Raw genomic sequence first — 25,909 nt, forward strand, 5'->3', positions numbered from 1 at the left:
ACGAAACCTCTACTTCGTCTAGAGTGTTTACCCTCTTCGTCCGGCCAAATGGGCTTTATTAGGGGAATATCAACGGCCCAAAACAATTCTGATTTGACAGCCTTGTTTGTTTAGCGAATAATCCATGTCAGCGTATCAAATGATGACATGGCATGCTCAGCACCGCCGTAGACTGTGAACGGCGATTGAACTTCCCAACGGAGAGATTTAACACTCGTCAGTTGAGTCAACAACACAGAAACCGAAGAGTCTCTTTGCAAAGTTGCAATTTTTGACCCTAAAGAAACTGTGTCTATAAGAAAGGGCAAACATCAGATTCCCTGAGAGGACGCTTCAGTTCTACTTCTACCTGCTAAAGTTACCGTCTTTTTGAAAAGGGTTTGAGAGTGAAATCGATGAATCGCGGCGAAGCTAGAGGCTTTGGCGGCCGTAAGGGTTCTCGAGGACAAATGGATTACCGTCCGAAAGGCGAAAGTCCGGTAGATATACTTGATTTGATAGTAGTCTCCTATGCTTCCCCAGAATCGCTTGATTAGCCTTTACTTGTTGTGTGTGCTACTATTTATAGTTCGTAAGCAGAGGATTTTTTTTGCTTTGTAATTTTACAGGTTACTGTTGATAGGTCTTTGGATGAATCTTCTGGTAGTAGGGGTAGAGGGTCTCGAGGGAGAGGAAGAAGTACAACATCATGGTCTCCTAGAGATAGTTCTGGGCGTGGCGGCCATGAACACAGTCCAGGTCAAGTGTACGTTCAGGAGTCCAATGCGGTATTTGTGGAAAAGGGTGTTCAACATAATAGGAGAGGTGTAAGTACAGTTGATAGGTCTTTGGTTGATTCGTCTGGTAGTATGGGTAGAGGTCCTCGTGAGAGAGGTGGAAGTAGAACATCATGGTCTCCTAGAGATAGTTTTGGGCGTGGCGGCCATGAACACAGTCCAGTGCAAGTGTACGTTCAGGAGTCCAATGCGGTATTTGTGGAAAAGGGTGTTCAACAGCACAGAAAGCTCCAAGAAGATAAGTTGGGTTCTACCAAGCAACCTGATGAAGGTGCTGCTGCTTTCAAGTTTTCTGGAGATAACAAAGATCTTTTGCAATCATCTCCTTCGTCTAGCTCAAAGAGCATAAGTCTTTCTGGAGGTTTGTTTGTCTCTAAAGAATCCGAGGACAAGGATGTCAAGAATGGCGCTCGAATCCATGATCTTGTGAACCAGATGGAAGATGTTTCGTTGTCTTGCCAGGACTCTGTGTCTTCTACAAGTGAGAAGGTTGAGCTTTCTAGTGCTGAGGATCAGAATAGTACTGCTCACAAGTCTGGTGGTGAAGGGAACTCGTCAAGTGAAAGAAGCACGGGACCATTTGATATCTCTCTCAAGAAGACAGGGATAGTACTAAAACCCGCTCTGTTTAATCTGAACAAAGAAAAGAGGAAATCAACTAAAGGACACACTGGAATTGTTATTAGACCTGGAATGGTACTTCTCAAGAACTATTTGTCAATCAATGATCAAGTAAGTACGCTCTCTGCGTCCCTACTTCCCTCTTTCTGCACGTGTTTGCTTGTCCTTCAATTCCTATATGCATCATTTTCACACTTTTTTTGCTCTCAAAATTGTGTAGGTGATGATTGTGAACAAATGCCGTCAGCTGGGTTTGGGTGAAGGTGGCTTCTATCAACCAGGTTACAGGGATGAAGCAATATTGCGCTTGAAAATGATGTGCCTTGGGAAAAACTGGGACCCTGAAACATCTCGATATGGAGAAGTTCGACCAGTTGATGGTTCTCGTCCGCCAAAAATTCCAGTTGAATTCAATCAGTTTGTTGAGAAAGCAATTAAAGAATCGCAGTCCCTTACAGCCTCTAAATCAAATGAAACGAGTGGAGAAGTTACAATGCCATTTATGTCCCCAGACATATGTATTGTTAACTTCTACACATCCACCGGGAGACTTGGCCTCCATCGGGTTAGTATTTTAAAGAACTTTGTGATTTCATATAGCTCAAAGGTAATTGTATCATTAGTTGTAAATCCTTGATGTTTCAGGACAAAGATGAGAGCGAAAAGTCCATTCGGAAGGGATTACCTGTTGTTTCATTTTCTGTTGGAGATTCAGCCGAGTTCTTGTATGGTGATCAATTGGATGAAGCCATGGCAGAAACGTTAGTCTTGGAGTCTGGAGATGTTCTACTATTTGGTGGCAAATCCAGGAATATCTTTCATGGCGTAAGATCAATTCGCAAAGATACTGCCCCCAAAGTGCTTCTTCAGGAAACAAGTCTCCGACCTGGTCGTCTGAATTTGACTTTTAGGCAGTATTAACAAAAATCAGTTCTTGAAGATACTATACTGCCCACAAGGTTCTGGTTTAGGAACCAAGTATCCAGCCAGGTCGTCTGAAGCTTACTTTTAGGAAGTACTATTAACCCGAAGCCAGGAACTTTTGTAATGTATCTTGAAGCTGTTTTGGGGTGCATGAACTTGTACAGATTCTAGGCGTATAACCTGCTTTTTATATCTTTTTCTCGGAAATAAAAAGCCTTTCCATATTTCTTTGCACGTTTTATGAATATATTTTTGGTTATTATCACATCTTGGCAAGATGATTATCCTCTCGAAATTAGCCGCCTCAAATTCCTGTCGACTTCAATCAGTTTTTGGTGATGAAAGATTCACTGTGCCTCCATCAGGTTAGTGTTTACAACCACAGCTTCTTGATTCTTGATAGTCAGTGTAGTTCGCTCGAATAATATATTGTTATGAAATAACTTTCTATTCCATCATAACATGTGATCGCTGTCTCATGTGTTGCATCATGTCGCCATGTCGGTTGGTTACAGCATAAATGTGTCACTGTTGAACAAGTATTCCCAAGTGATCTTTTGTCAAACATGTTTGCCAAGTGATCTTTGTCAAAACCTTAAAATTCACTCTACAAACCACAGAAACTCGTGTTCAATAACATGTCAGATAATGTTTCTATTATACACAATAAATTAGCATACACACAATGTAGATAACTTTAGCTCTAGTTCGATTTGTGAAGTGATTTCATTGTTGTTGCAAGGAAAATTTTCCCACTGTATCGGTTGTCTTGTCAGACGCGAGCTTGCTTATACCCCAATAGCTGATGCAGCTGAATCTACATAAAGTAGCAAGCAAGAGTATATTTTCTTTTTCAATCGTTCTATATTCTCTAACGAAGAACTATCACTAGAATGATTATCACTTTTAACTTTGTCTAGCCATTCGTTTGCTTGCTTAAGTTGGGATAATGTCTCTGTAATATGATTCTCTGGTTCCGCTCCTTTGGTTTTTCCTTTCTTCTCTGAAACACTAGCATGGAATCCAGTATCTAATGCGTCTTCCAAGAATTTCAAAAACCAGCTTCTTGTTTCTCGTTTCAAAGTATTTATCAGTTCTTTTATCTCTTCTGTGCCATTTCCCTTGATCCATTCCAGCTTCTCTGCTTCTGTTAGAGTTTTAGAAGGTTTGATTGTAGCTCTGCTTGAAGTTAGACTAGCTTTTTTGCTCAACTTTTCAGGTTCCGTCCATAATGCATGAATATTCACTGGCTGGATTGATTTATCTTTTGATGCTGCAGCTGTGGCCTGTGTTTGGTCAAGGATACTCTGCAGAGTGAAGAAGTTTCTGAGAGAGGTATGTGGATTCTTTGGGGAAGCATTTGAGCTGAGGTCAGCAAACATACTGCAAAATCATCGTTTTCTTGATTAGAAGCAAATACTACTTTTCATAGAAAAACAAAATTTGTATCTTAGTTTCATAGGTAACTTGCCTGATACATTTGATAAGATGTGAAGCAGCCAATGCCTCTCTTTGCACCTCTGTGGCAATCAGACCAGCAATATGTCTCCTTCTCAGCATTCCCTTTGGATTCAGAGATTATCAGAGATGAGTTCATAGGGGGATGATTCGAAAAAGAAAAGAAGAAAAAAGGAGATACAGAGATCATATAAAGCGTACTTTACCCATTTTTGATAGATTAACAGGCAGAGAGCTCCATGACGCATCCTCGGAAGAGCTACTCTTCTTGTTTATGTAATTCACAGTGGAGCTCAAAGAGAGTTTCTTTGGCTCTGCCTTTGTTGGAGCTGTCGCAGGTCGAGATTGTAGAGGAACAGGTTGACGTGCCTATGCACATATATGTTAATTACAGGATAACCATAATCAATATGCTAATGTTGCAATTTTTAATATCCTAAGACCTGTGTGACTGATCGATCAGAAGAATACTCACCTGATCTTTGTGCTCCCTTTGCTTGCCTTTAGCCAATCCGCCAAGTTTCTTAGTCACCATTATTGATCCAGTCTCACCCTCATTGTTGCTACCGCCGCTACTCGAATCTGATCCACTTGTCCTTGGGTTTGAAATACCTTTCATATATCTTGAAGCCACACCTGTCTTCTCTTCCTTGATTATAAAAGGTTGATGTTTTCTTAGATTCTCCACCATGTTTGATCTCGCAGCATCTTTCTCCTGAAGAATGTTTATTAGAGAACAGATCTATTATAAAAAAATTTAAAAATTTCAAGAATCTGATGATTATAATTGCACCACCTTCTTCTGGCTGTGATTTTCTTCTTGCAAAGGTGTAGTCTCATTAGGTACCAACATTTGCATCAAATCTTTGGGGTTTCCTACAAAAGGATGGCGTCCAGAGATCGGTCTAACTCCCACTACTACAGGAACAGGTGTCCCAGCTTCAAGCTTATCAACGTAGAAGAACTGTCCCAATCCCAATTTGTTGTTCAAGATAAGTTCGTTGTCTTCGTTCCTCAATGAGACATATGTGGAGTGAGAAGAATCTGACACTTTGATGAAAAAGCCTTGGTTTGGCCAAAGCTCTGAGCCGGCTAAAGCAGGGACAATACCGATTACTTGCAAGAGAACAGACCGATATTCCCCTCGAACCTTGATGTTGGTGTTCATTGTCTGAAGAAGCTTGATTAACACTCTTGGGATAAGAGAAGCCATTCTTGAATATTGAACAGTGTGAGATTGAATTTTTACAAAAGAGAGAATAAAGAAAGGTTTCTTTTGGTTCTTTTTTTTTTCTTTTGGGTTGGAGTCTCTGTTCCTTGATGATGGAGCATCTTCCCTTTCTTTGCATGTCAGGTAAGTAACATCATCAATTTTCACTTGGCTTTGAAGTCAAGTGATCATGTTACTTAGGATTTCTTGTCCCAATTTGCTTTTCTTTTTGGATGAATGACTAAGATACCCTTGAGAATCCTTGATGGAGTAACTCTGGGGTTAAAGGGAAAGGGGTTACTTGAGGATTTCAGAGTGGGTCGCATCAACTTTGATCTCACGTCACTTTCCGAGGAAGATGGAGAAAGGTTATTTGGGAAGGTGAGTAAGAGTAATATACCTTCTTTGTCCCACTTTTGCGTGTTGATCACAAATACGAGATTATTGAAATGTTGTCAAAATGTACTTAAATGTTTTTTTTTTTCGTGAAACTATGGCATGCTGTTACATTACATCAATAATAGTTTTCTACCATACTCAATAAGTCTAGTTAGCAACAATATTTACTGAAGATTGGATGCGTTTCACTAAATTTGTTTCAGTCACTTAATTCTTTTTCTTAAATGTCAATCTAAAAAGCTTCCAAGTTTCATATTGGACATGATTCACAGTCGCACATTACCTAAAGACTAAATGAACATTGCCATCCTTTTTTGCTTACTCCCAAAATCACATCGATATCAAACCGATACGGACATGTTTGTTTGATACAATTTACATTGTAGGCTTCAAAACCACTATCATAAAAGTTAACAAAGAAATGTTGAAGAGAAGAGGGACTATTCTCAATGATACATTGATCTGAAACAAAGAGCACATGATATCTCAGAATATTTCACTTATATACTTGTGTCTGGTGTGCCTGCGTTGCGTTCTCATACCTTTCATTCGCTTGGATCCTGACTGCTGTTATGAATCTTGGTTTTGAATCATTTCCCTTTGCTACGAAAATTGGAGAGTGAAAAGAATGACCTTGGTGCTGCAGTAAACATGAAGGTTAAGAGTGAGTAAAAAGCATATAGTAAGGAGATAAAGATCGCAGCTAGGACTGTGAATTATAGGCTCAGTTAAATGATTAAAAAAAGCTCTGATGCTAGATTGTTAAATTCTTCAAATTCTGTGGAGATTAAAAAAGTTGGGGGTTTTGAGAGTAGAAACTTGATTGCTTACCTTTTGCAGAAGTTCCTGAAGTCTGATCCTCCTTCAGTTTAAAGCTCAATGGTGCGCCAGTGGGTTGGACTGAAATCAGGTACACAATATTAGATCATCCTCCATGACTCAGATCAAGTTGAACAAACCAAGAAATTAATCTAAGCTGTTTTTAACTCTAGTACTGATATATCTAGAGTTAAGGTCACCGTTTTTTTGATACATTGTGAAGATCTTTATTTGCTTCGTGTGAAGAACATCTTTGGATGATTTTCGTGTAGAATATCTAAAGGCAATGAATACTATGTATATGAAATGGTTGTTTACCTTGTTCATTGAATAGCTCGTTCTCGTTGAAGCTATCACCAGAGGGGTGGCTCTGTAAGAATCCCATTCTCGACTTTCTCAAGTCTTCTGATGATCGATTTGCAATATCCCTTCCATCGTCAGTATCATCATCGCCTTCAGACGTTGTAGCAGATATCCAGTCAGCCAAACTCTCAGCCGCACGATTTTTCCTTCCAAAATTCAAAAGCCTTTTCAATCCTTTTGTCACATCCTGTTGGCACTGATTTTGAGATGGATTACCAGCAGGCACGCGTTTCTGAGCAGTTCCCCATTTCTTTCTCATTTGACTTGTATTGTTCTCTGTATGGTTAAGGGAAGATAAGTTCCAGAAAGCAGGACTACCCACTGGAGAGTCCACTGAACCATCAAGTTCAGATGCCTCGTTGGGATATTGATGCTTAAACCGCGACTTCCATGGAACAGTATTCTCTCCGGGTGAGTTCAGAAGTGAACCCATGGTTTGATGCCTAGAAGCCATATCAGCAGATAATTCAGCATTTGAACCAGGGTCAAGCTGAGAAGTAGATTCACCATTTGCAATCCCAGTACTACCCCATTCTTCAGACTCCTGACTTAGTCTAGGCATCTCGTTTTCTGCATCAGTAAAAGCTTCCACTTCCGTGTCGTCAAGTGCTTCTCCCGTCCCCTCTTTCTCTATATCATCTGATGCATCAGATCCTTCTGAAGTCTTCAGCTGCGCATTATCAGAGCTGATACCAATGGCGTAATTGGTAAAATCCCTCTCGCTTTGCTCTAGTTCATTCAGAGGTACGGAAACACCATCCTCTGACTTCAGCTGAGAAAAGTCTGTCGCCAACTCAGCAGCACCTTTTCTGAAATTTTTCGGCCTTCGCAACTTCTCTTCTTCAGTTGCAGCCTTTGGGCGGATAGAGTTTCTCCCCTGGGTGCGGACACCATTTTTTCCAACTCCCGAGGCTGGTTTCATGCCTTCCTTTTTGATCTCGGAGAAGTTAGGGACTGACTGTGCAAGAAGTTTTTCTGATTGTCCTCTCCGCCTAACAGCACTGGGAGTAGAAACTTTGGCTGCCGAGCGTGATGCTGATGTAGCAGTAGTTCGAGCAGTCAAATTGTTTTTATTTTGTTGTAGCTTTTTATTCTGGGTGCTCCTGGAAACATCCTCATCTTCTTCACTGTGAAATGAGCTAATTGGATGCTGTCAAGTCGTCACATTGTTAAACTATTAGGAAATCAAGGATAATATTTCACCCACTCAGTAGTTTTAGGCTACCACAGGTAAACTTTCAGAAGAAGGAAATGCTCTATACCTGATCCTTTTTAGCACTCAACTTAGAATTGAAGTATACAAGCTTCTCTGCACGTCTGGCATCTGAATCACGTCCCCCTGTTGACTGAGAAAATTTGGTTTTCATCTCAGCGTTACTGCGGTCAAGTATATCTTGCATCACCTTCAATTTGGCTTCCTTCTCGGTCCTTCTGCAACTCCAGTCTTCCTTCAGCTTTGCGTCTCTTTTCTGCATATATGTCTCATAGAACTTTCCCCTCGAATTATCCGAAAAGCTGATTTCTGGGAATGTTTGCCTCGTGATATCTTCATAGTCATTGTTAACAACCATCTTCATTGCTGGCGGAGTTTTGAACTTGTCTTCATCGTTTGAGCTTAAAGTTGGCATTGCAAGGGTCTTCTGTTCAGAAATTTGAACAGAAGATAGATCCTGTGCTGCAGGTCTTCTCAGCTGTGAAGTCACAGCCTGTTCACTCGGCTTTCCGGGCTTACCTCTACGGACAGAACTGGATTGATCCCCTGGCACACGGAGCATATGTTCAGCAAATAGCTTTTCTAGCTCGTTTGCTTTCACTTTCAATTCGTTATTCAGCTCTTGGCTTCCCTTAGACGGTCTTGCCCTTTGAACTTGCTCTGTCGGGGACATTTGGGTCAGAGTATCACTCTCGGAGAAATCTGAAACACTATTAATGGCTTCAGGTGGCTTTGTATTTACATCAGCTGAACTATTCTCAGTCCTTCTACTATGCGGCCTTTTCATCTGTTCAGAACCTAAAAGAAGATCGTGCAACAAGAAAATAATCAGAAAGTTACTCAATTTTCCCCTTTGTCGAAGTCAAGATATTAAAAGAAAAGAAGAGAGGTACGTTATCACATTGAGAATTAGTCGTTCTCCTATTCTCAGACTCAAGTGTTTAATAACAAATAAAAAGAATACTTCTACGGCATGATCATTTCAAGCATTAGAACACAGGTAAGCAAAGAATAAACTATAGACTTTTAAGCGTACAAACAACTGAGAAAAGGAGTGCATGATGGTCCTTTGAATTCCCCTTGATATCAATATTGGGTCGAAGCATAAGAAACGGCTGAAATTATAAAGAAATTCCCATATATGAAATGCATCTATTCAAGAACATGCATATAAACGAAGACCAAGAAAACTTTACTATCATCATCTTCTATTACTGACCTCCATAAACCGGTGTCTTTCTCTGGCGATCCTCAACAAGTGGTGATTGCCTATCCGAAGGCAGTAACTCTTTCCTAGGAGACTCTGCAGTTCCTCCATTGCTCTGTACACTTATGATGTTAGATTCAGTACCACCTAAGTGATGTACTTTAGACAATGAATGACTCCGAGGATCCCTAAACTGTATCTGATTCTGCCTATTTGATTCAAAATCGCTCATTTTGTTGTCCCCCTCATCATTTCTAGTTGCATTCCCTGTGTGATCCGAAGTGGCTCTGGAATTCTTCTCATAGAATTTATACTTGGAATTCTTCTCTGAAAAACCATCCTGAGAATATCCCTGATGTCCCACTTGATTATTCGTGCTCAATGGCTCCTTCATGCCTACCTCCTTGTCTTTTCGCAAGAAACTAGAACTTGAATTTTGAGACTCTACTTCATCCGTTCCCCAGTCACTGCCATTGTTGGAAGTACATTCTTCCTCAGTCCTGTGAGAATTCGCAGCATGGCTCAATCCATTCTGCTCTTTTTTATTGTAGCCGACAAATAGTTTCGAGGATGTACCACTTCCATCTTTAGACACTGAAGATGACGAGGGAGTACACAGTGGACTATCACCAGTATCATCCTTCCTGTCATTTCCCAAATCAATGCTCATGTCACTAGCACCACTCCATCTTCGTACCACAACCTTTTCCATGCCTGCAGCAGATGATAAATCAGAAGAAAGTCTTTTCAGCTCAGTGGATTTTGCCACAGCTGTTTTCCCTCCAGAGTTCTCTTTCTGCTTGTTTTCAAACATGCTGATCCTCTCCTGCACACTAAGCCGTCTCGTGAGTTGCCTAGACTGAGTCACTAAAGGCTCATTTTGTACAGTACTTTTTTCCTCTTCGTCATCCTTTTCATCATTACTACTTTGAGTTTGTGGCTTAAGCTTTGATTTTTGCTGACAGTTGTTGGTTCCTGTTGCACTTTCCTCTTCCATACCAGTTTGATATTCCCTATGTTGTTGGTTTCTGTTAGTCGCCAGGTCTCTAGATGGGTCTTCACTGGGATCATCAATTGACATATCAGATTCCCATGACGAACGTATCGCTTCTTCTTCCTGATTGACCCTCCAAGAGCTCATAAGCTCTGGCCTTCTCTGGCAAAGTGTGATAAACTTGGTGCATGCCTCACTGCAATAAGTATAGCAGACCAAGCATGATCAGTGTACATATAACTGACAATTAACTAAGTTGAAAGCCAAAATATGTTTGGAACTCTGCATTAGAAATGCCTATTGGTCACCGAAAAAAAATTAGATACTGAATTGTGTAGTCCAATTAGGCGTCCAAGTCATATTATAATCATGTCCATCCACCTAATGGCAGTTCTCAAGTCTCCATCAGACCAAACCTGCCTAATTTAGAGCCTGATGGGTTTCTGTTTACGAAAAAGAGTATGAATGCCTAATCAGGTACACATAAAACATAAACGTGACTATAAACACAAGCAATTAAGGTGGTTAACGAATATATATTAGTCTGGTGTTGCAAAATAACCATATAGTATAACAAAGTCCAAATTTTTAAAGAAGGAGCACTGGCAGAGGGTAATAAACCTAGAAACCTTAGTTGTATGGTCTACCTAGCAGTAATATGCATACATAAAGGTGTACAATTTATTTGGCTGCAACTATGAAAGATAGGACTCAAATACAGCACCTGCCACCTTCTTGTTTTAAACCCAGATAAATTAGAGAAGGCCAAGTAATCGAAGATGTCTTGTCATCTTGTGTGTAAAAAGGGATCCAAATAATTTCTGACACAAAGGCCAGAACAACAGCGAAAACCTGGGATATTATATAGGATATGGAGTAAGGGATATCTTAATACTTACTTCAAGCGATTGGCCCCAAATCGATCAGCAAATTGACTAAGTTCGGAGACACTGATAAGGTTGAAACCAGCAGCAGATGCGCGATTACAGGCAGTTGCCAAGTCCTGTCTAACTGCTGCAAGCCGTAAATCAATAGCTTTCAGCAACTCCTTTCTGGAAATGCAGAAAAAGGGGGAAAGATTCAGTGTTACACAATTCAGGAGTGCATAAGACTATATAATATCAAGCAACTTTGCAAGATTAAGAGACTTTACTTTGTCACATCAGCTGCTGGTGTAGTTTCTGTGCCATCTGAATCAAGAAAGGTTTAGCCAGATTATGCCAAAGCAAGAAAGAAACGACTAACATGTGATTAAATATATCTGATGGACCTTTGTAGATTAACAGGAAACAATATAAAGACTCCATACTCTAATTCACTGCACAATTTGTTCATCAATCATCATTGTAACAGACTCCTTAGGCCAATGCACAATTTTTCATGGACAGTATATGTAACAGAATGTACAACTGAAGACAAGTTAATAATATGCATACCTTTTGCACTAGATCGCTGATCACCAGTTCCCTAAAGCAAGATATTATTAAAAATCAATAGAAGCATTCCAATTGACACAGTATTTGCTAACTTGGACTTAAGAAAAAAGGTGAAGTACCTACCTCGCCATAAATTTTACGGGCAGCCTCCAACTGAGACATTTCCACATCCAATGCGCTTACCAATTCCAGAACCTCTGGGGTACTAACAAAACGTACAAACCTAGAAGCCAAGAAGGTGCAAGAAAATTAGTGTGTTAGCATAAGCTCTGCTCCACATAACTCGACCATTCCCTTGTTCAGAATTGAATGAATAACCTCTCGAGGGTCCCTTTGGTAAACCAAGTTCCAGCATTTTTGTTGCTGCTTTCAACCTCTAGCCTAATAGACTGAACATCACGGGCGACCTGTTCTTCTGCAACTTTCAAATGAGCAACAAATGGTTTCACCAGTCCAGAAGCAAGTTTCTCAGTATTCCCGGAAGTAGACACAAACAATTCACATCTGCCAAAAAGAAAAACAGAAAGGGTAGTATCTTTTGTAAAAAAAAACCAACACACACTATATAACAAGAATGAATTCGAAAAAAAGAGAATCACTGTCTCTAATATACTAATTATAACCTTGACCGCTTTGGAGAGAGTTGGAAGACAGCATAATCAAGAGGTATAGCTGGTCTCATCTTCTCCCCTTAACAAAACCCAATAAAATTAGACATCATAAAAAAAAACTTATACTGAGTAAAACGCAAAACAAAGGTAAATCCCTAAAAATCAGTAAATAACATAAAGAAATGTCCATCATCATATACAATAAAGCAACATCACAATAATAGAAACCCCCAAAGTTACCAAATTACAGAATCAAAGCACATTGCTTAGATCTAGTTCCGATCATGGTGGAAAAACCCCAATCAATAAAGAAAGGCGAATTCACAAAGACCGAGGATTCGAATTCAAATTCAAATTCAAGACGAAGTTAAAATCTCAAATCGAATTAAAAAAAAATTAAAAAAAAAAAAGAAGAAAGAAATAACAAGGCCATTGTAATCAATCATGAAGACTCTGAAAATTTTCAAGTGCAAGTCGTATTCGGATCGGTCATTATCAGTACCTTACCTGAGAATATGAGATCTTCGTCTGTTTCCCGATTGAATCAGTCTCTTTCAGATTCACATTCGAATACTAGTTACTCAATCTCTCTCTCTCTCTCTCTCTCTCTCTCTCTGCTTTCTATATTTTCAGCATCTTCTCTCCTCTTAAAACCCTAGCAATGGAGATTTTTTGTATAAGCTTGAATTCAAAAAAAAAACTCAAGTCAACTTGACGGGTATCTAATTTCACTTGGGGTTGGGTGTAAGCTTAGATTCCGATTTATCTACCATTTAGTGTCTCCTTCCTTCCGCCGTAATCAATCTATCTTTGTCACACAAACAAAATTTTAAAACTTACTTTAGAGAGAGAAAGTGTGCAATCAAGAGAGAGAAGAAGAAGAAGAAGGAAAAATTAAAAAAAAAAAAAAAACGTTCTTCAGACAAAAATCACCATTTTTGTTGACGTGGAAAAAAAAAAAAGTAAAAGAGCGTAAAATTTGAAATTTTAAATTAAACAAATAAATAAAAAAGTCGGCAGTAAATAATGAAATTACGCAAATAGGTCTCGCCTGATTCCAAACGGCTTTCTTCATTTACCCGTAATACCCTTCCTCCTTCGATTTTATTACTCCTTGAAGTATATAAAATAATTATATATTAGTAGTTAGTACAAACAAAAGAGTTAATTCGTCTTTTAGTCACATAGGAAAAAGGAACGAATGGGGTAGATTGGTACTTTAGCTTTGAGATCTAAATATTTAACGTTAAGACTTAAAAGAGTAAACAAGCACAATGATTCGTTGTTTCAAAGAGTAAATAAAATCTTTGTATGTTTAGTAGTATTAAATTAAATACTACTAATAACTTAATAAGTAGATGCTGACAAATATGAGTATTAAATTACTTATTCCACTCTGCTCACAATTAATATTTTTTCACACCAACCATTTTTTTATTTTTTATATTCCAACTTTTGGAGACACTTTAAATCAAAATAATGGACCCCCTGAAAAAGGCTGGAAAAATATCTAATTATAGGATATCAATCTTTTATTCTTCTTTGATTTTAAATGCTGAATTGAGTATTGACCCTAACAAAAATAATAATAATAATGGAGAGACATGGCTTTATATCCTACCCAACTTCTTTCTTTTTGGTATCTTCTTCTCTCCTTGCCCACTTTAAAAATATAAGAATATTCATTCATTCATTCATTCATTTGCCACATTCAATATTTTACTATTTCTTTAGTTATCACCCCTTTTGTTACTAGATTTAGTTTACCCAAAAATATATATAAAAAATTAACCAAGATGAAAAGTGAAAACAATTAGTAATTCTAGTCTAGTGATACAAATATTACTCTAGATTTAGTTCATTATAATTAGTAATTACACTCATGAAGCCTATTAATATGTTGTTGGTATCAAAATTCCTTTCTACAAAAAAAGAGAACCAAAATTTTCAGAAATTATGAAGAATCATCATTAATCTAAGTCTTCATTATTGTATTCATCACAATAGTGCTAGTTTGAATGATGTTGGCGGTGGGACTGGGAAGAATGTGTATTTTACTCAAATATCATATGATTTACTTTTCCAATACATGAATAGTTCCAAAATTTTAATTATAAGCTAGTGCGGAAGGTGAAACTGTGAGAACACATCTGTGTTGTGATGAAATCTTCTGTGATTGTCATTTTGTATAGTACTCTGTACTACTAAAAAATTCGAAAAGGCAAATAAAGAATAAAACAGGCAAACGAAAAGTTATTTTTTTTTTTGCCTAACATTCTACTTTTATAGCAGATCACTGGCGGGTTGATGATGATGCTTCAGACACAAGAAAATCTATAGCTAAAACAATTATTTAAAGGAAACAGTTTAAATGTGTTTAGGTACACATGCAAATCTTCACAACTTTATATCTTGGCCTGTGACAAGGATGTGAGCTTATGCCATGTTCTTTAACCTAACTAGTGTCAGCTCACAGAAACACAATCTAACTCAACAGATTCAAAGAAGTTTAGTAACCTGCATAAATGTCCTCATTCAATGTGTCAAAGGAGTCTGAAGAAAGTTATGCAGGACTAAAAGGATGTTAAAATCTGTTCCATGTGACCAAAGTTAACAAAAATATGCAAAATATTAATACACTCATCAAGCCTAGATAAGTTTCTCTTTCAACAATTCAAGACTCAAAATCTAAAAATATATCAATTAACGACCCCTGAATCACTAACACTCTAGCTATTATTACCCACATTGTTGTTGCTGTTGTTGACTATCGCATTGATGTTGTTCTTGCGGCTGTTATGATCATTATTATTACTGGTGTTTCCCATTCTCCCCCCATGTTGCTGCTTAAGTTGTGATATCTCCAATTGAGTCTGCACAAAGAACTGCATTCTCTGCAACTCCAGTTCCTTTAAGAACTTCATCCTCTCTTTCTCCATCTCAACCACCTGCTGCAGTTTCGCATTCTCTGTTTGCTCATAAGCTTCACCAAATCTCATGATTGCCCGAGTTAGCTCCGTCCACTTGTTCCCCACTCCATCACCATCTTGCTTCCTCTTCTCCTCTGTCTTCATCCTCTTTGACAGAGGCGGAGGTGGTAAACTGTCCCCGGAATCATCTGACATTGCTGCTTCAGATTCCGAGTCTGACTCAGAAGCATTCCTCTTCTTAAAACGCCAACGTTTTGACTCACTACACCTTTTCACCATCATCCCTTGCTGCTGTTGCTGGGGCAGCGTCCTACCCTGCTGTCCAAACGGATTTGAACGGCTACTCATTGGAATTCCCATTGGTACATTGACGGATCCTCCTCCTCCTCCGCCACTACCACCGAACGAAGCAGCTGAGACCCTAGCCGTAGCTCCCATTAGACGATCAAGATTATTAAAGGGAGGCGTTGGCGTTGCAGCGGCCTTAGCTTGCTGATGGTACAGATTCGAGCGAGTTCCCATAGGAATACCCATAGGAATCTTATGCAATCCTCCTCCTACTCCAGGACCTCCACCACCGCTGACTCCAGGAGTTGCCGTCGGGATCTTCGCCGTTGATCCAATGAGACGATCAAGTTTGTCAAAGAAGACCCATCTGCTACGGCCACCGCCGGTAGCGATTCTCACCTTTTCTTGTTTATACTTCTTCTTCACCGTATCAATCCTATTCTTACACTGTATATCAGTTTTGGGGATTTTACCGTAATCCTCTCTGCTGCTCACGATCTCAGCCACCTCTTTCCAGTGCTTCTGCTTCAGATTGCCTCTGCTAAGCTCCAAGTACCTCTCACCCCACGCATCAATCAACACAGCCGTAGCACCTTCGCTCCAACAATCCTCTCTCCCGCCGCCACCGGTTGGTCTCCCACTGCTGCTACCACCGCTCGCCTGAGTCGGAAGCAGCGCGAGAGCCAACGCATCGGGATCCTTCTGAGACGAATTAGCCGGAGGAGTCAGAGAATAAGAAGGCGGACCTGTCGAAGCCACCGTAACCGTGATTCGTCCCGCCGGCGGCGAAGAAGACGGATCAGGTGAATCGGAACCGTGAGATCGGATATCTTCATCGTCCTCCATGAGTTTTCAATTTCGCCGGATCTGAGTTAGGTAGAAAGAGGAGATAGGGCTAGGGTTTGGGTTAATATTTCTGTTCGGGGGTAAACGGGAAGGAGACGGCGTCGGTGAGTAGGGAGAGGGACACGTGGAGGAACGTGAGAAGATACGGGGAGTTGACGTGGAATGACGCAATTGGTAGGTCAGAGTAAGATTCCGTCACCGGTAAAGTTGCCGGCTCGGTTTAGGGGTAAAAAGATGGGTTTCTATCGTAATTTCACCATTTCTTGGTAAGCCGACGAGGATGTATATTGACGGAAAAGCCCATCTACTTATTCTATAATTACCGGAACTATCCCCTTTCCTCTGAACAACCATTTTTCCGGTGATGTACCGAAACTACCCTTAGCCTAACCGTCGGTTTCAGTATCGTATCTGTCGTAGACTTTTTTTTCTTTTTAAGTGTCCGTCGATAGCGTTTTCTCCAGTTGGTTGCTTCTTCGTTCGTTAAATCGGATTCGATTAAGTCTCCCTCTAACCTTTTTTTCTTTCCTTAATATTAAATTTAAAACAAGAACGGTGGTGACGTGGGATGTCATTTACTCTGTGGGCTATAAATGGGCTTATTAAAAAAAATTGCCAGTAAATTACACCTACTTTGTTCTAAGTGGATATGAACAAAGAATGTGTCATGTATGCGACTTTAAGCCATAAGCACGATATATGCAACTTCAATCATCTCACCCTCACCAAGACACATGCATAATTAACGAGAATGCTATATATTACGTCGATGTTATCACTGATCACATCAGTTTTTATAGTAAATATAACCCACACTTTTGAAATTGCAGAAGAACTAAATAGACTGTTTCAAAAACAACTTATACTATCTTCGTAGATTGTGAAACCAAAAAAAAACGAATGTATGAAACTGACAATATAAATAATACGAATCTTAATGGGATAAATCGGAATTAGTCCTTTTATTAACGTAGAATTGAAGTGAAGAATTTACAGGAAATGACAATCAAAGAGCTAAGCGGAGTTAATACGAAAATTATTGCTTTTCTCTCTCTAATTGCCCCCCTCCAAAAACGTCCTCAGCTCGACAAAAACATCTGATATTTATAGTGAGCTATTGAAAATTGCTAAAAACACCAAAAGTGACCATTATGTACATAGCATATACATACCATTACGTAAACACCAAAAGTACTTTCAGTTCAGATCCTTCTTATCATATTCTTTGTTCTTTTTCAACGGTCCAATGCGTTTAGCACAATCCTGCAGTATATTACCGGACGTTTAGATATATAGTGATTTACAAAGTTTAAAACTAATAGGATAATGATACGTACGTTCTACAAAAGAGAGGATCACAAGGGAGTAATTAAAAAGAGAGGGAGATCATACCAATCGCAAGCATTGAGACTTGTAGCATGCGTTTCATTTGGTGTTCCAGCTGTATACATTTGATTATGATAATAATTAATTTTACAAATTATCACTATCAAGCTTATGACTATATGCATTTATATTACCTAGCAAGTCTTTTACATGGATAGAGGCCGAACATAAGCATATAAGATAAACACTAGATCATTAAAAAAAAAAAAAAAACAAATTATAACTTACGGGTCATAGGAGAAGCTGGATTTCTTGACCCGTTAGGAGAATCCGGGACACAACCTAGATTGACAAGCAACTTCCGGTGGCCATTTTCACTAGATGTATGGTTTCTCAACTTCCCGAGACCATATTCCGGCGTAGGACCGGCCAAAGTTTCATCCCACAGCTTGTGTAAAAATTCCATAACTATGATTTGAATTTTGAGACTGAATTTTTTTGTTTGTTAATTATCTCTAATGCGTATATATATATCTGAAAAGAGTTTTTTTGTTTGTGCAAGGATAATATGGCTTTTTTTATATATGGATGAGGAAAGAGAAGCGTTGAATATATATATTTGGTTAGACTAATTATACACATTTCTGCACCTATAATTTAACCTTCCAAAATTAAGTAGATTTATTCAAGGGTAATGATATAATTTAAACATAGTTGATAAATCTAGCCGATAAGAAAGACACGTAGATAACTTATTAGACGACATAGTTTTATAGAATGTGACATGTTTGACTTTTAGTTTACAGTTTGACTGACCTTATCAACTTTTTTTTTTTTTTTTTTTTTTTTCTCTATCCTTATACTCGTTCGTTCAATTAGACATTTTCAATTCCGATGAGCCTGGGCCAACTGCTCATTGGGCCTGTATTCTGCAACGGCTCTTAACGGCTAGTAGATATTTTTTTTTTTCTTTCTATAAATTTACTTTTCTGGCCTAACTCAAGAGAAAGAAATACGGAAAGAACAACATTACCGTTACAAAATTCCCCAAAAAAAACAAAAAGCGCTCTTCGTCTTCTTCCTTTGAAACTCTTTTTCTCTTCCAACAAGAACATCACCAAGAAACTACTTCATTCTTTACAAAGGTAATAATCTCTTTCTTCTTCCTTCTGATTTTAGGTTCAGATCGAGAATCAAACTGGGTTTTATGAAAAGAAACGATCTTTTTGTGTTGGATCTCGAATTGGGTTTCTCGAATCAAATCCCCCAATTTTTAGTGTTTATATCTGATTGACTTCGAAAAATCTGGGATCAAATTCTCCAAATTCGCTTCGATCTTCTTTATTATATCTTTCCCCCAATTTGTGATTTGATTTGATTTTTCGTGCTTTTTTGTATTTCACAGTTTTAAAAAACCTATGGCGAACATGAACTCTCTTCACCAGATGATCTTCCCAGACGAGAACGCTCCGATTCATCGCAAAAGTAAAATTATTTTTCTCTATTACGATCTCTTCAAATCAATATGTTGATGGATGCTTTGAAACAAGATTTAACATTTTCTTTTTTGCTTTCTTTGTGGTTTATTTACAGAGTCTGTTACTACTGCGGCTTCTGTGAAATCTAAAGGAACTGTACTTGGTCAGAAGAAACCTGGTGGAGCTCGTAAGGCTCTGAATGATATCACAAACAAGTCTGGGATTCTTGCTAAAGCTTCTTCAAAGAAGAATAAGCAAATCGCTTCTGCTGCTTCTACTGCGAAAGATGAGATTGACATAGCTGGGGAAAGGTTCTTACACGATCACAGCAAATGCATCAAACAGCAGCAGAATATGTGGGATGATCACTTCTCTGCTGATCTCATTCTACTTAACCATGGTGACTATATAGATATCTTCTAACTTCTGATGCTAATTTGCTAACTAATCTTTGTGAGTAAATTTGTGCTAAGCTTGTTCTTTTACTTTTGCAGGTTCAAGCATCAAGGAGAAGCATCTCAGTTATGACATGGAAAAGGTACTTCACTTTAAAAGAAAACTCAAGTGTGTATATCTCTGTTTGTGGTGTAGATTGTGTGTCTAAGACTCTTGAATCATGAGAGAATAGTGATTTACATGATTCTGATTGAATCTTTGTTCTAGTTTTGTGACTCAACCTTGTGTGTTTTTTATGTTTCAGATGGATGCTAAGAACAATCTGACTTACGACGAACCAGAAGAGATTGCATCTCCCAAGTTGACTGATTGGCTTAAAAGCTCAACGCCATGGCGCTCCCCAATCAGACATGGTTCTATGATGATGCCTTCCACTCCTCTGGCTTGGAGGTTCGATTCAACTGAGTTCACACTCACAGAAGACTCTGACCTCTTCTAAGTTTCAGTTTCTTTAATGTCTTTTAAAAATATTCATCCTTCAGATGAAGTAGTAGTAGCGATTATCTTTTGTTCAGCTCAACAATGTTTCAGCTCTTCATAAAACTACTCTTTGTAACTGGTTTCAGGAATTAAAGTTGGAATCTTTTCAAGCATTTGTGCATTCATCAAACTCATGCCACAATCTTATATTCTTCAGAATCCATTTACATTTCACGCATTCCACAGCTGTCATCATTTTATACATTAAGATCCCATAAGTATTTATCTCTTAAACTGTTAACTTACATTGCCGTTATACTTGATACTATGGTGACTCCTGATTCCCCTTGCACCGTCTTCACTGCGCCGTAACATTTCCGATTGATCTTGAAAGAATTGCATTCTCTGTAACTCAAGCTCCTTAGCTAATCTCAACCTTTCCTTCTCCAACTCCCATCTTTTGTTTAAACGTGAGAGTCTCTCCACCTTCTCGTAACTTTCTGCAATTCCCAATATCGCCATTGCCACCTCTCTAAGCTCTGTCTTATCCACTTCCACTGGCGGTGGCAGCAACAATGGTTGTTGCAAACTATCACCTGAATCAGCAGAAAGATCAGGTTCAGACTCTGATTCCGTCTCAGAAGTAACTCTGATTCATTTGAATTGACGAGTAAGCTTATCATGGATTCCATTATTTACTAGACATATATATTCACGTGATACTACTTTGTTTTTACAATTCGGATATTTCAAGTGCGGTTTGTAAACTTTTACTGTAATTGACATTGACACAAAGATAAACACAACTAAAAATGGAACAAACAATAGTATTTCTCACTTTCCAATGGTTGGTACTTTGGTAAGATAGAATCAACTATAATGGAACAACTAATAATGCATCTCTTTATATTATTAAATGCTGAAAAAAAATCAATGGCTATAAGAATTTAGGAGGACCATGTGTCTGTGGTCTCAGCACAAATCACTTGATTTCATTGATCTCAATGATCTTAGCAGAAAACAATCCAATGACAAAAGCAGAGAGAAACAAAGAAAAAAAGCTTCGAGAGAGGGAGTTGGGTAGTAGTTAACAAAACGAGGACGCTTTTTGAGTTTTTTTTTAAATATCCTCGTTGACAAGACAAGAACCAATCATCTTGTCTGCGTGACCAGTCGACAAATGTGAAGAGATGAGTTAGCAAAAAATATGGAGTGAAGTGTCTGCCTATGAGGTGGGGACTCCATAGTTGTTCGACGACGTCTCGTGACCAGCCGATGGAACATTGTTCTTCCTTCTGTTGTTCCTCCTTCCGCCATTGTTCTTCCCTTTCTTGAAATCCTGCTGATGGTCAACCTGCTTTTTCCACCAAAACCAATTCATCATCAAGAAGACGCATAAAAGTGATACTGGAAAAGGGAAGCCTTCAGGATTTTTTTTAGTTATTTACCCCTAAAGAGAAGGTATGATGAGCTCTGGGGTCAAATCCAAAAGGATCACTCATCCCCATTGAACTTGTCTGAAATGACGATGACCGCTGCGTGTCTGTATCAAATACAAAACTACAAGACGAAGTGAACGTTGAAGTGGAGCAAGATGATGAAGATGACGATGAGAATGCAGCAGCGTCTCCTTGAAACATCTCATTAAACAGATCTTGTAGTTGTTCAAAACCGTCCCCTGTGTCATTCTCCTGCAAACCAATATCTCATATCATCATCACTCAGGTCAATCAACGGTGTCTAATATATAGATTGGAACCTAATGCAGGTTACTTACATTAGGCTTAGATTGATTCATCATAGCCGCCATTTCACTCAAGAAATCTCCCATTCCCTGCATCCAGAACCAACAAGTTTCTATTATTACATGACTGATAGGATCAAAATAGACATGTCAACAAGCATACGGCGCCACTCATAATCCGTTTCCCGTAAGATTCTCCAACACAAAAGAACTAGACTGATCAGGTTCCGTCAGAGAAAGAAGGCAAAATCTCAAGAGCAATACTCTTCCAATGCAATGGAACAAAAGTAACCCTGACTGGATCTTTAAAAGCAAGAAAGTAAAAAAAAAAAAAAAAAAAAAGGACTTTACGTTTTGGTCATCATCATCATCATCAGTCTTATAAGCTCCAACATCATACAGGAACCTCTTGTTGGAGTCAGACAGAACTGTGTGTGCCCATTAAGAAAAAGAGCTCAATTAAACAATAATAAGAAGATCAAGGAAATAATAGACGATCTTTAGTATCCAATAACCAGTCCCCATCTGTGATTCATAAAGTAATAATACTAAAGTCTAAAGAAATCGAAACCAATTAGAGAGACAAAAAGATTAGGAGAAAAGCAGGTGGGAAAAATTACCAGAGTAAGCTTCTTGGATTGCTTGAAATCTCTTCTTTGCTTCTTCTACAAACTCCATTGAAGAACAACGATCTGGATGCCATCTCTGATTCCAAAAAACCAAACTTCTCTCAATCAGTTTACCAAAAACACACACATCTAATCCAAAACTCCAAAATCTCAATCAAACAAATCGATCTAAGGATGTATCATGTTCTCTCTCAATCACAATCAACAATATTTTGCCAAATTAGATACATCCAGACAAAGAATCAAAATCAAGAATTTATCGGAGAAGTAAGAAAAACTTACAAGAGCAAGCTTCTTATAAGCTGTACGGAGCTCCGTCGTGGTACATTCCTTCTTCAAACCAAGAACAGCATACAAATTCTCCTCGCTTTTCTCGTTATTACTCGACGCCATAATTAACTTTCTCCTCCAAATACAAAAACCCAGCAGATCAACAGCAAAAACAGAAACCCAATTAAGAAAAACTCCTACTTTCGACGAATTCAATCCCCTAAGAAAACAGAGCCAACGAACTTGAGATGTATAGAAGAGTGTCTGGGTGGTGGTACCAAAGAGATTCGAAGCTGAAAGAATAAGAATAGATTAGGGTTTGATTTGGTATTGCAGAAGATGATCAAAAGAAGAAATTAGGAGAGATTTTTTAATTTGTAATGTTGTTTGTTTCTCACCTCTATGCCCTCTGCCTCTGTACGCGAGAGAGAGAGAGAGAGAGAGAGAGAGAGAGAGAGAGACAGAGGATGGAATAGAACTCTCCAGAACCTCTTCTTACCACTTGTTAGATCTTTTTTTATCCTTCTTCTACTTTCTTCTTTTTAATTATATTATTAAACTAATAATTATCTTCTTCTTATTTTTTTGTTTTTTCGTTAAACATATAATAATGTTATTTCTTCAAAGAAGGAAAAAGAATATCTAGTGAAATACTGTATAAAAATTATAAATGTCAGAAATAATAATATTTTTTTCCTTTTTCACTAACCTATAATTGATGTGTTATTAGATTTTGGTAATAAACGTTAATATAAATATTTAGTGCGCTACTATTACGGATGAGTAAAAATGTAAAATAGTTTTTGGTTTTTTTTCTGATTCGTAATATATATATATATATATATATATAACACGTTAAGTTTCCATGATTGAATTTGTGGTCAATAAAAATTGGAAATAAAATTTGCTGAATGTATGTACATTGCCAAAAAAAAAAAAGATTGATATTTTCTCAGATGTGTCGACATCATCTGAGAGACACTCCAGAAGGTTCTAATCAGATGTAGTTGGCTTTTTTTCCGTATACTCCGAGGTCTTCCGCCACCGTCAGCTTTTTTGGAAATTTGTGCTTTTGGCTTTTAAACGCGTCAAATTATCTCACGGGACCCCTAATTTATTTTACTTATTATTCCCATAAGTTAATTAACCCACTAATCATGATTCCGAATTGTTTTTGTTTGTTCGACATTTCTGCCGCCCACACTCCTTTTATTTTGTCGTAAAGTTCGAAGCTGACATCCTTTATAAGAATATTTTTAAAGTATATATTACATAATATATTATCATATTGAAAATAAAAAATTAATTTTATTTAATATATATATATATATGTATTATTTCTTATATACATATATCAAAACAATCTATATAATTAATTTTTTTATTATTACTGAACAACTAATGTTCCATAATCTATACAATTAATTTTTATTATCGCTATGGAATCTGAGTTCCTCAAATAAACTAAAATGAAGAGTCAAAAAATTTAAGCATTTTTTGACTTGATTCCCGTTTGTGTAAACTAGACTATATACCAATTAGACGCCATATCTAACTTTCTTTTTGAATTAATTAAAATTTAAGCATTTTTCTTATAATGCCTTTCCGTTTTAGGCATTTCACTGTGCTCTTCTCAAGAACAAGCACTCCACCGATGTTTAAAGTCCACCTTGCCCTTCGGATCTCACGTCATTCGCTCATCGCTCTCAACGCATTTCAACCAACGAGTTCAAACTAAAATTAGAGATTGACTGTTCGAGAAGATCAGAAACACTACCAGGTCCAAGGAATAATTTACTGTTTAGGTTCTCTATTTACAAATCTATTAAGATTTAGTTTTTTTTTTTTTTTTTAAATCTTCAATTCTCGCCGCTGATGGATCACCAGTTATTTGCAATCCTTACCACCTTCAAATCTCTGCAGTCTCCACAGTCGTCGAATATAACTGATAAAAATTACAATCAAACAGTGCCTAACTTTTCACAATATGTTGCTTTGTGCCACTTAGCCAACTCCAAAACGGATTTCTTCACTTTGTCTAACCCCTATATACTAAAAGAGGAACATTTTGGTGAAAAAACTGACGTGTGAGCAATACAGAGCTCAGAGTACCATTTAACAAAATCCCTCAAATTTTCTAATTAATTACATCTTTGTGCTATGGTATTTATTGGCCAAAACAATGACAACCTTTTTATACCTCTTTTGTTTCATGCCATTAATTTCGATGTGACAGATATCTTTAACTTGGGAGCAATCTGTATAAAAATGAAAGAAAAAGAGGTATAAATCGGGAAGTTTTTAATGGCATCAAACAGATAAAAGGAAAATTAGTAATATAAAATAAAACATAAGAGGGAGAAGCGTTGTTTGCTATGAAATTTTGTAGTGTTGATGAAGAATCGAACATAACACACTTCAATCCGGGAAGAATTTCAGCAAGACAATCGAAAATGTGCTATGACTGAAGCTCACTCTTCCGAAACTACAGATAAAAGATAATTGACAAGTAATATATAAGTAAATCAGCCAGATAAATAAAATACAAGGAATCCATATGCTCTCTGATGTAGATTTCGGAAAAAAACCCAATTCAAAATGAAAACAAGTAATAATATTATACCAATAGCTTAGATATATAGGGATTTAATGATCAATTAAAATTTATTAAATCCAGTGATATAATACCGTAACTAAGACCAATTATATAAGGGATCTAATGACCAATTATAGTCTTTCCCTCACGAAACAATTTTGTAATTTTATTTCTCCATCAATTACAGACACATATATTACTTAAAAAGACTAAAAATATCCAAAATATTAGAATTCTGCTTAATAAAATACCTTCTGTTATCTCCTATATAAAATACTTTATATCCCATTTTATTATTTGCTCTTCTCTTACTATATTATTTACATTAAATTGTCATTAGTATAACTAAAGAATAATTCATTCAATAATTGAAGGAAATATGTAATATTAATTGAGGAATACATTTAAGGGTTAAAAAAAATTATTTCAAATATCCATGTTGCCAAACTGATCCAATTTACATATTAAGAAGAAAAAAAATTTCAACAACAGATTTATTATATTTTAGGAAATCGTTCAAATTAGTTCCATAATAATCAGGTTATGAGTATATTCATGCATGAAAAAATACGGGACGAGAATTTTGGGAACAAGAATTCAAGCAGAATATATGCGGACATACTATTTACTCATGTGAATTACGAGAAATGAATTTTTTTTGGGTCAAAAAAAAATAAATATTGTAATCAGATATATTAGATGGGTTTAATCGGTTGACAATTGTATTTTTTTAAAAATTATGCAAAAATAACTGCCGATCCGAACCTAGTTTCTTTATTGTTGATGTCACAAATAGACCTGTGTTTTTTAAGTTAACAGATACAAACAAAACGAAATTGGGCATGTAGACCCAATGAGTCCACTAAATCTTCAAGCTTCTCTAGATGGCCCAAAA

The 25,909-nt window shown here is 37.5% G+C and overlaps 7 protein-coding genes across 19 annotated transcripts; 2 read left to right on the top strand and 5 right to left on the bottom strand.

Annotated features, from left to right (window-relative positions):
- Positions 1–148: 148 nt before the first annotated feature.
- Positions 149–2,545, top strand: LOC104765221 (DNA N(6)-methyladenine demethylase ALKBH1C-like). Its single transcript, XM_010488900.3, has 4 exons — positions 149–479; positions 609–1,508; positions 1,618–1,962; positions 2,043–2,545. The coding sequence occupies exons 1-4, from the start codon at positions 396–398 to the stop codon at positions 2,316–2,318; spliced, it is 1,605 nt and encodes a 534-aa protein (XP_010487202.2). The 5' UTR covers positions 149–395; the 3' UTR covers positions 2,319–2,545.
- Positions 2,546–2,904: 359 nt separating this feature from the next.
- Positions 2,905–5,261, bottom strand: LOC104765224 (protein CORTICAL MICROTUBULE DISORDERING 1-like). 2 transcript variants are annotated; one of them, XM_010488902.3, is made up of 5 exons: positions 4,576–5,261; positions 4,255–4,494; positions 3,981–4,148; positions 3,793–3,884; positions 2,905–3,704 (listed from the first exon to the last, which is right to left on the bottom strand). In XM_010488902.3, the coding sequence occupies exons 1-5, from the start codon at positions 4,990–4,992 to the stop codon at positions 3,110–3,112; spliced, it is 1,512 nt and encodes a 503-aa protein (XP_010487204.2). In that variant the 5' UTR covers positions 4,993–5,261; the 3' UTR covers positions 2,905–3,109. The 2 variants fall into 2 exon arrangements, with proteins under 2 accessions (XP_010487204.2, XP_087359327.1); XM_087503201.1 differs by having other exon boundaries at positions 3,986–4,148; positions 4,576–5,142.
- Positions 5,262–5,602: 341 nt separating this feature from the next.
- On the bottom strand, positions 5,603–13,217 carry LOC104765225 (uncharacterized). Of its 11 annotated transcripts, none has more exons than XM_087503206.1 (13): positions 12,802–13,005; positions 12,539–12,686; positions 12,044–12,110; positions 11,739–11,924; positions 11,544–11,643; positions 11,421–11,451; positions 11,138–11,174; positions 10,884–11,036; positions 9,003–10,180; positions 7,833–8,581; positions 6,526–7,720; positions 6,220–6,288; positions 5,603–6,028 (listed from the first exon to the last, which is right to left on the bottom strand). In XM_087503206.1, exons 3-13 carry the CDS (start codon positions 12,100–12,102, stop codon positions 5,979–5,981), a joined length of 3,807 nt encoding a protein of 1,268 aa, XP_087359332.1. In that variant the 5' UTR covers positions 12,103–12,110; positions 12,539–12,686; positions 12,802–13,005; the 3' UTR covers positions 5,603–5,978. The 11 variants fall into 11 exon arrangements, with proteins under 11 accessions (XP_087359332.1, XP_087359335.1, XP_087359333.1 ...); XM_087503209.1 differs by having other exon boundaries at positions 12,044–12,102; positions 12,802–12,943; XM_087503207.1 differs by having other exon boundaries at positions 12,534–12,686; positions 12,802–12,943.
- Positions 13,218–14,597: 1,380 nt separating this feature from the next.
- LOC104765227 (trihelix transcription factor ASIL2) lies at positions 14,598–16,986 on the bottom strand. The gene has a single exon (XM_019240636.2). It carries the CDS (start codon positions 16,093–16,095, stop codon positions 14,761–14,763), a length of 1,335 nt encoding a protein of 444 aa, XP_019096181.2. The 5' UTR covers positions 16,096–16,986; the 3' UTR covers positions 14,598–14,760.
- Positions 16,987–17,018: 32 nt separating this feature from the next.
- On the bottom strand, positions 17,019–17,994 carry LOC104765226 (dormancy-associated protein homolog 4). Its single transcript, XM_010488910.3, has 3 exons — positions 17,710–17,994; positions 17,488–17,536; positions 17,019–17,358 (listed from the first exon to the last, which is right to left on the bottom strand). The coding sequence occupies exons 1-3, from the start codon at positions 17,885–17,887 to the stop codon at positions 17,331–17,333; spliced, it is 255 nt and encodes an 84-aa protein (XP_010487212.1). The 5' UTR covers positions 17,888–17,994; the 3' UTR covers positions 17,019–17,330.
- Positions 17,995–18,441: 447 nt separating this feature from the next.
- On the top strand, positions 18,442–19,948 carry LOC104765228 (protein PATRONUS 1-like). The gene is made up of 5 exons (XM_087502125.1): positions 18,442–18,566; positions 18,827–18,906; positions 19,015–19,299; positions 19,394–19,437; positions 19,600–19,948. The coding sequence occupies exons 2-5, from the start codon at positions 18,840–18,842 to the stop codon at positions 19,792–19,794; spliced, it is 591 nt and encodes a 196-aa protein (XP_087358251.1). The 5' UTR covers positions 18,442–18,566; positions 18,827–18,839; the 3' UTR covers positions 19,795–19,948.
- A 719-nt stretch (positions 19,949–20,667) lies between these two features.
- On the bottom strand, positions 20,668–23,226 carry LOC104765231 (uncharacterized). 2 transcript variants are annotated; one of them, XM_010488915.3, is made up of 7 exons: positions 22,817–23,226; positions 22,431–22,711; positions 22,140–22,224; positions 21,871–21,947; positions 21,553–21,609; positions 21,224–21,466; positions 20,668–21,129 (listed from the first exon to the last, which is right to left on the bottom strand). In XM_010488915.3, the coding sequence occupies exons 2-7, from the start codon at positions 22,539–22,541 to the stop codon at positions 21,001–21,003; spliced, it is 702 nt and encodes a 233-aa protein (XP_010487217.2). In that variant the 5' UTR covers positions 22,542–22,711; positions 22,817–23,226; the 3' UTR covers positions 20,668–21,000. The 2 variants fall into 2 exon arrangements, with proteins under 2 accessions (XP_010487217.2, XP_087358250.1); XM_087502124.1 differs by lacking the exon at positions 21,871–21,947 and having other exon boundaries at positions 22,817–22,923.
- Positions 23,227–25,909: the final 2,683 nt, after the last annotated feature.

The sequence above is a fragment of the Camelina sativa genome, chromosome 19 (genome assembly GCF_030686135.1).
Source record: "Camelina sativa cultivar CO46 ecotype springtype chromosome 19, ASM3068613v1".
Classification (NCBI taxonomy): Eukaryota; Viridiplantae; Streptophyta; class Magnoliopsida; order Brassicales; family Brassicaceae; genus Camelina; species Camelina sativa.